At 39.7% G+C, this 9,774-nt stretch overlaps 1 protein-coding gene across 1 annotated transcript; it reads left to right on the top strand.

Annotated features, from left to right (window-relative positions):
* The first annotated feature begins 4,338 nt into the window (after positions 1-4,338).
* On the top strand, positions 4,339-5,310 carry LOC142464654 (olfactory receptor 4E2-like). Its single transcript, XM_075568015.1, has one exon. It carries the CDS (start codon positions 4,351-4,353, stop codon positions 5,308-5,310), a length of 960 nt encoding a protein of 319 aa, XP_075424130.1. The 5' UTR covers positions 4,339-4,350.
* Positions 5,311-9,774: the final 4,464 nt, after the last annotated feature.

The raw sequence follows: 9,774 nt of genomic DNA, 5'->3' as shown, positions 1-9,774 counted from the left end.
TGCTGATCATACTGTGGCATGCTGATCATACAGTGGCATACTGATCACACTGTGGCATGCTGATCATACTGTGGCATACCGATCACACTGTGGCATGCTGATCATACTGGGGCATACTGATCATACTGTGGCATACTGATCACACTGTGGCATGCTGATCATACTGGGGCATGCTGATCATACTGTGGCATACTGATCACACTGTGGCATGCTGATCATACTGGGGCATGCTGATCATACTGTGGCATACTGATCACACTGTGGCATGCTGATCACGCTGTGGCATACTGATCACACTGTGGCATACTGATCACACTGTGGCATGCTGATCATACTGTGGCATACCGATCACACTGTGGCATGCTGATCATTCTGTGGCTTGCTGATCACACTGTGGCATGCTGATCATTCTGTGGCTTGCTGATCACACTGTGGCATGCTGATCATACTGTGGCATACCGATCACACTGTGGCATGCTGATCATTCTGTGGCATACTGATCACACTGTGGCATACTGATCATACTGTGGCATGCTGATCACACTGTGGCATACTGATCATTCTGTGGCATGCTGATCACACTGTGGCATACTGATCATACTGTGGCATGCTGATCACACTGTGGCATACTGATCATTCTGTGGCATGCTGATCATACTGTGGCATGCTGATCATACTGTACTGTGGCATACTGATCATACTGTGGCATACTGATCACACTGTGGCATACTGATCACGCTGTGGCATACTGATCACACTGTGGCATACTAATCATTCTGTGGCATACTGATCACACTGTGGCATACTGATCACTCTGTGGCATACTGATCATTCTGTGGCATACTGATCATTCTGTGGCATACTGATCATTCTGTGGCATACTGATCATTCTGTGGCATACTGATCATTCTGTGGCATACTGATCATTCTTATCTAGCAGCACCGGCAATGTTTTTTTAACCAAGCCTGAAGGAGTTACAGTTTTTTTTGCCTGTGCTCCAGGGGAAGCTCCCTGAAGTCACCAACAGGGATTATATACGGTATATCTAACCATTATCACTCACCACACTTGTTCTTGACCTACATGCAACATCTTTCTCATTATTCAGCACCCCTCTGTCTCCCTGCCTTATTCAGCACCCCTCTGTCTCCCTGCCTAATAAGTTTCCTCCACAGTTCTGCACAGCTCTATATCTTGTAAGTCTCTCATTTCATATATTTTTCTTCTGTTTCCAGCTGCTTACAATTTATTGATTTAGTATGTGGATAGATAGATATAGATAGATAGATAGATAGATAGATAGATAGATAGATAGATAGATAGATAGATGTGATACAACTTTGTCCTGTCTGCTGTGATTCATTTCATTCCTCTTTAGCTTGTAATTATGAGTAGATGTCTGTAATGCCAACTTTTTCCACCTAGGAAAACAAATAATTTTGCTGCCCAATATGTAAATGTACATTATATTATTTTTAACATGAACTGTTGTGAAGTATTTTTTTGAAGAGTATTTACAATATCTAAACATCTAAATGTTATTTACAGGTCTATGGATTATTGTTTTGTAATGTTGCATTGGCTTACAGTACATTTATTTTGCTTTTTTAAGTGTATTTATTGGGGAGGTTTCTGTAAAAATCTACCAATTAATAAATACATAAATGATTCAAACAATGTCATGGTATACTTTGGCAGAACGTTTTCATGACACACCCCACAAATGTTGAGGTACTGTAAATAACGCTGAGTGTTATGAGGATAATCTGAGGCATCTATTGTATTCCTAAACTATTGTATTTTTATCTATTAAAAGAGCCCAATGTTGCTGTCACAGAGCAGGCCGGGAATTAAACGTTCCTCAATGACCATATCAAATGATGGATGAATTTAGCCCCCATAAAACCCTTTTATCTATTCTCCTAGTAGCAGCTCATGTGTCTTTCTGATTCAAATGTTCGGTAATCCTGTCAGTGCTACTGTCCAGTGACCTGGTTATGTGCACGTTTATATAAAATGTCTATAAAAAGGATAACCTTTAACATTTTCTCTCTTTTGATACCACCAGAACTCAACATTTTTGCTGCATAATTACAGTGTATCTGTGTGCCATTTATTTCTCTATAGGCTAAATACTGCAAAACAGCACCAAAGCATACACATTTTTCCAAATACACAAAAATAGGAGAATAGTTTTATTGTTGTTTTATATTTGTGTAGTCTGGGCTATGACGGTGATAGGGAGATTTTGAGTATTTTGCCCACACAGTTTCTGATTAAATTTTCCTAGACATTTTGAGGTTCCTTTTGCCATTTTCTCAGATTCATTTTTTAATCCAGAACAGGTTTTAACCTCACATTAAATAAGTTATGGTGGGTGAAAAAGTGACAAACCCTTTCCACCATACAGAGTATAGCAAATAAAAATGCCACTTGAGGATAAAAAAACCTCATCATATGTGGTGTTGGAAATGTAAATGTTCCAAGCAACAGAACATCTGCACCTAGTTGGTAGGAAATATATAATGTTTAACATATGGAAGTTAATAAACAACAGCACTAAAGAGCATTTAAATCAGTCCAATAAAATATATCATGATTCATGAATTACAAAACCTCATGTCTTTTGAATGGGCAAAACATTTCCAAGAGGTTTACATTGCACTGCCAGCTCAGGTAGCACCTCTGACAGGCCAGGCACAGTGTCTATTCCTCCTTGTAACAGTCACAAACTGCACAGACAAGTGTATGAATGTAACATTGTATAAATGCCACACACAATACAGAGTTACTCAGGAGAGTAGATATCAGTAGTTTACCAACTAATATATGCCATGCAACGAAATAGAAAATTACTACTAAATTTTGAATAAATATAATAATTTTCCAAATCAATATCATATATATACATGTCAAATAAAAAGATCACTTGTGGTGTGTGTGTGTGTGTGTGTGTATGTGTGTGTATATATATATATATATATATATATATATATATATATATATATATATATATGCAAATATAGCTGTATGCTCATCTGCATGTCTTAGGCAGGTCTGCAACCCCGCCTTTCCCCATTATCACCCAGCATACAGCACTTCCACTGCAGCAAGGGATTCTGGGAAATGACATGCAAATGAGCACACAGTGTCACTTTTTGCCTCAATAACCATTTTTAACATGGTTCCCTATAGGCTTAAGCTTGCTGCATGGTCACAGCTTTGAGCACAGCATATATATATATATAGTGCAGAATAAATGAGTTCTTCAGTATTAGGTGATACCTTTTTTTATTGGACTAACAATTTATGTCATAGGACAAGCTTTCGAGAGCTCTCCTCTCTTCTTCAGATCAGCAATACTGATATACACAGGAATCTATGGCTAAAACAGTGTAGAGAGAAAAAAAAAACAACAGATATGTACTGTAGATAAGGTAGGGTGTTAAACGTGTTTGAAGCCAAGGGGTGGTGACAAGGAAAGGTGGGGAGGGATGCTGGGGGGGGGGGGGAGAGAAAATGTGGATAAGAATAGAGGCAAGCAGGATAATTACAAACAATTGTGATAGGGTGTGAGAAAACCCATGTCCGCATTAAGTCCTTTGGTTTTGGTGTCAGACAAAAAAACATTAAGTCCTTTGGTTTGGTGTAGTACAAAAAAACACAGAAGGCGCAAATCAGAGACACAGGTGCATGGATATACAACACTTGAAGGATAAATACGTGAACAAGTCCTATATTCGAATTCCACGATGAGATGTACCTATAAATGAAAAAGATACCAATATGGTGAAGTACGTTTATGAATAAAATTATTGCGCAAGCAACAGAGGCTACTTACAATGTAGCAGAAATAACAGGCACATCAGTAAAATGGGGCTGATAATCTCAGAAACCGCTCACTCCATCTGTGTTCTCGGACGTGGAAGCTTCACTGCTCAGCTGTAATCAGCAGTTGCGCGGGTCCTCCGATGGTGACGTCACCCCCCTAAATGGGATACCGTTGGCTCCGTTCACTCGGTGTAATTAGCCACAGGGCTCAATTCTGAGATTGATATAACAGTCCCAATAGCCTTTAAATAAGGCTTTGCAGCAAATAGAAAGACAGTTAAAAGTCCTGAATATAACAAAATAGGGAGATCTACTAAGAGACCTTCACCCTACTAGTTTCGTCTGAGTTTGACTTCTTACACACACACACAGAAATGGATTGAATCTATCTTTATTAATTGACAATGATAAAGATATCTTGACATAATGTCATTATACGGTGGTCTTTTTTTTATCATTTATATTACAATATGTGAAATGTTCCTCCTCCTTTGCTTTAGGTCACAACATCAAAAGAAATGGCTTCCAGAAACCAAAGCACAGTCACAGAGTTCACCCTCAGTGGACTCTCCCATTCTCTTGAGCTGCAAGTGTCTTTCTTTGCCCTATTTCTGATCTTGTACTTAATTACTTTGGCTGGGAACCTTCTTATCATGGCCGCTGTCCATGTGGAGCCACATCTGCGTTCCCCTATGTATTTCTTCCTCAGCAACTTGTCCTTCTTGGACATGTGTTACTCCACTGTCACCATACCCAAAATGCTCAGCATTGTCTTCTCAGAGAACAAGACCATTACCTTCAAGCAGTGCATATCTCAGCTCTTCTTTCTCCATTTCTTTGGTGGCACAGAGTGCTTTCTTTTGACTGCCATGGCTTATGATCGTTATGTAGCCATCTGCAACCCACTGCGTTATCACATCATCATGAACCACAGGTTCTGTCGCTGGCTTGTTGCAGCCAGTTGGTTGGCTGGTTTCATCCATTCTTTCTCGCAGGCCTTTCTTACCTACCAAATGCCTTTCTGTGGTCCTAATAAGATTAACCACTTCTTCTGTGATGTGCACCCACTCTCTGTGCTGGCCTGCTCTGACACCTTTTTCATTGAAATATTCATTGTAGCCAACAGTGGGATGATTTCCCTCACCTGCTTTGTGGTTCTGCTGTTCTCCTACCTTGGCATCATAACCACGGTCCTGAAGATCCGCTCAGCAGAAGGGAGGCGCAAAGCTTTCTCTACTTGTGCTTCCCACCTTCTGGTTGTCACCTTCTTTTTCGGGCCATGTATATTCATCTACTTGAGACCATCTGTCAATTACTCAGCAGACAAGCTCGTGTCTGTGCTCTACACAGTTCTGACCCCTATGCTGAACCCCATCATATACACTCTGAGAAACCAGGAGATGAAGAATGCCCTGAAGAAACTTACAAGAGGGAGGGTGTCTCCCCAAGAAATAATGAAAGGAGAGAGTAAGGTGTAGCAAATATCCAGGACCAAAAAGTGACTAATATTAAACCAATGACATCTGTACCAGCTTTGCATTGTATCAATTAATTCAGAAATATTGCATCTTTATTCGGAAAGTCATGTGACTTCTCACATCTCTTTAAAACAAGGGTCTGAAAATTCATGTAAGTTTTGTAGGTTTTTTATTTATTTTTTTAAATAGTTTATTTTATTGGGTTTACAAACATTAAACATCGACATTACAATGCAGGGGAAAAAAATAAGAAACACAGAAAAACATACTTTTACACAAAATAGTTTTTCGTATTGCTCATCATACTTATAATGTCAAAATTCAACACAGTAACACAAATAATAATAATAATAATAAATAAAAAAAACAGATATAATTTACAAAGATTAACATCAGAGCTCTCACCACACAGCCTCCTAACGGAACTTGGCATAAGACTCCCCATTCACCATCTCCCCCATCAACAATATACCATCATATTTCCTCAAAGGCGAAATTATCTGTGACCCATCGCAATCAGCCTGAGGAGAACCCAAGAGGTAGGCTCAAATGTATGTATGATTTAATCCCTATCTTGTTGCGACATACAGTAGTATCAATAAACTTTTCCCATTTTTAAAAAAAAATCTCGGTTCTTAATACTTTATTCGTCTCAGCTTCTGATTTGTCCATCATCATCAATTTATTCTGATAAATGTTTAACATACAGCTAGGTCCGGAAATAATTGGACACTGATACTAGTTTTGTTATTTTGGCTGTTTACCAAAATAAATTCAAGTTACAGTTAAATAATGAATATGGGCTTAAAGTGCAGTCTATCAGCTTTAATTTGAGGTTATTCACATCCAACTTGGAGGAAGGGTTTAGGAATGACGTCTCTTTAATATGTAGCCCCCTCTTTTTCAAGGGACCAAAAGTAATTCGACAATTGACTCAAAAGCTGTTTCATGGACAGGTGTGGGCTATTTCTTCGTTATTTCATCATCAATTAAGCAGGTAAAAGATCTGGAATTGATTCCAGGTGTGGCATTCGCATTTGGAAGCTGTTTCTGTGAACCCACAACATGCTGTCAAAGAAGCTCTCAATGCAAGTGAAACAGGGCATCCTTAGATTGCAAAAAAAAAAAAAGAAAACCCATCAGAGATAGCAGGAACATTAGGAGTGGCCAAATCAGCAGTTTGATACATTCTGAGAAAAAAAGACCGCACTGGTGAGCTCTGCAACACAAAAAGGCCTGGACGTCCACTGAAGACAACAGTGGTGGATGAACGTAAGATCCTTTCCATGGTAAAGAAAAACCACTTCACAACATCCAGCCAAGTGAAGAACACTCTCCAGGAGGTAGGCATATCATTATCCAATAATGTCATCAGGTAAATAGTACCCTCCCCTCCTTTGTAAACCACACTCCTTGAGAAAGACCAGTCTTGGTTGAAACGCATGGGAGGAGGTTCCTTTTTGTTTGTGGATAGTATCCATTTTATGTAGACCATTAAAGTAATTTTTTTAACTTTTTTCTCTGGTGAGTCTTGATCTTAGTCAGGAGCGGCAGGACTGCTGATCTATTTTCTCCACTTTTGTGTTATTATGATCGGAAGGACGCCAGACACCTGCTCTGGGTGGACCATGAAGCCAGGAGGCGGGGGAACCAGTACACATTGTGAGTACAAGTGTGACTCCATACCTGTTTTATATTAGGAATCAGACATTTGCAGCCACAGTACTACTTATATATGTGGGTCTGCACCCATTCCAACCCTGCATTCATCTCCACACCAGGCTCATAACTCCATGATATGCTCCGCTATTCTTACATCACTCTGGCTACATTGTGTATGGCAATCAGTTTGCCCTGGAGTTAACAGATGCATTTTCCAAGTCTACCATAAAGAGAAGATATCACAAGAGCAAATACAGATGGTTCACTACAAGGTGCAAACCATTCATAAGCCTCAAGAATAGAAAGGCCAGATTAGACTTGGCCAAACAATATCTAAAAAAGCCAGCCCAGTTCTGGAACAGTATTCTTTGGACAGAGAAAACTAAGATCAACCGGTACCAGAATGATGGGAAGAAAAAAGTATGGAGAAGGCTTGTTCCAAAGCATACCACATCATCTGTAAAATACAGTGGAGGCAGTGTGACGGCATGGGCATGCATGCCTTCCAATGGCACTGGGTCACTGGTGTTTATTGATGATGTGACAGAAGACAGAAGCTGCCGGGTGAATTCTGAAGTGTATAGGGATATATTGTCTGCTCAGATTCAGCCAAATTCAGCGAAGTTAATTGGACAATGACCCAAAACATACTGCGAGAGCAACACAGGAGTTTTTTAAGGCAAAGAAGTGGAATATTCTGCAATGGCCGTGTCAATCACCTGATCTCAACCTGATCGAGCATGCATTTCACTTGCTGAAGACAAAACTTAAGGCAGAAAGACCCACGAACAAATAACAACTGAAGACAGCTGCAGAAAAGGCCTGGCAAAGCATCACAAAGGAGGAAACCCAGCGTTTGGTGATGTCCATGCGTTCCAGACTTCAAGCAGTCATTGCCTGCAAAGGTTCTCGACAAAGTATTACAAATGAACATTTTATTTAAGATTGTGTTAATTTGTCCAATTACATTTGAGCCCCTGAAATAAGGGGACGGTGTAAGAAAAGGGTTGCAATTTCTAAAGCTCATACAATATTTTTGTTCAACACCTTGAATTAAAGCTGAAAGTCTGCACTTCTATTGCATCTCGGTTGTTTCATTTCAAATCCATTGTGGTGACGTACAGAGCCAAAATTATGAAAATTGTGTCAGTGTCCAATTATTTCCGGACCTACAGTAACTGTATCTTGAGTGGGGGGTTCCGGCTTTATCTATTTCACCATCACTGTTTTCCTTGCGGAAAGCAAGACATTATCTGCTAATTCAATTTATTACAACTCTCTGTTTTCTATCCTTCAACCAGTTTTCAATCCAGTTGCAAATATATTTTGCTTTATTTTGTACACCAACCACTTGTGTGGAATCGTATCAAAAGCCTTTGCAAGATCTAAGTAGACCACATCAACTGCATTACCCTGGTCTAAATTCCTACATACCTCCTCAAAGAAGCTAATAAGGTTAGTTTGGCATTATCTATCCTTCATAAATCCATGCTGACTATTACTAATAATTTTCTTTTCCATTAGGTACTGTATTTCTGAATATTATTCCATACTAAACCTTCAAGATGCTTCCCCCCTATATATGTCATTCTGGCAGGTCTGTAATTCCCCGGTTGTGATCTACAGTATCTCCCTTTTTAAATGTAGGCTCCATGTCTACTTTGCGCCAATATTGTGGTACTGAGCCTGTGGAAATGGAATCCATGATTATTAAATTTGTGATACAGAAAATAAGTGCAAATAACACTACTTTTAACAAAGAAACAAAATATACTGTATTGTATTGTATGTCTTTATTTATATAGCCCAGACAAATAAGAAAAATGCTGCACACCTCAAAATATAAACAAAAAAATGATACAGTTACTGGTGCTCCAATGTTTGTACGAAAGCCTGCAATCAGTCCTGGATAGATGATAAAAGGAACAAAGGGCACAACGGATGTAGAATATCCAAACTCATTTATTGAGCCAACACAACGTTTCGACCGTACTGGTCTTTATCAAGTGACATAGTGGCATAAACATAATCCCTTCAAACAACATATAAATAGGGCTCCAAACCCCATCATGCAACCTGTTCAATCAGTGGTGATGGTATTCATGTGCTGAACCAGTCCCCCCTTCCAATGAAATGTCCGTATTCTTAATAAGCTGATCTCTATCAGATGTTTTAAGACACTCCTGTGTGTCACGGGATAAAAACTGTAATGTCAGTATACCTCTAAGGGTTGTGAATTATAAATATGACAAAAGACAAACCTTTCTTTTAATCACCTTTTTATTACAATTCACTTTGCACTGTAGGATGATATATTTTGCAAGCAGTTCACAGTGTTGTGCTGATTTATTCCCCTTTTGTCTTTTTCTTTCTTTTTCTATACTTATTACGGATCTATGATGACGAAGATAACACACTCATCCCCCCCCCCCCCCACCCATTGACTACAAGTAGAGGAGGACACTTCGCGGGACCACTACAGAGGAAGATTGAAGATTAGATCATCTCCCTTAAAGCTAACTTACTGCGATCAATTAGCGCATGCGCAGAGAGTGACATGCAGTCTGCGACTCATGCGTTCCAAAGGGAAGCAGGATGAAGGAAATCGGGGACTAAATGGACTGCGCATGCGCGGAATATGAAACGCATAGCGCGAGCATTGCGTTCCAGGAACAGAGGACCCGTATGTGTTCAAAGAACAGAGTACCCGGAGTGTTGACGTCATTAAAGATGGACATCGCCGAGGAACCCGGAAGTGGGGAGTGTTCTCAACGAGCAGAGGACCCGGATGGATGACATCAT

Source organism: Ascaphus truei, chromosome 13 (genome assembly GCF_040206685.1).
Source record: "Ascaphus truei isolate aAscTru1 chromosome 13, aAscTru1.hap1, whole genome shotgun sequence".
Taxonomy (NCBI): Eukaryota; Metazoa; Chordata; class Amphibia; order Anura; family Ascaphidae; genus Ascaphus; species Ascaphus truei.
Note: the sequence above shows the minus strand (reverse complement) of the source record. Positions and strands in the feature narration are given on the sequence as shown.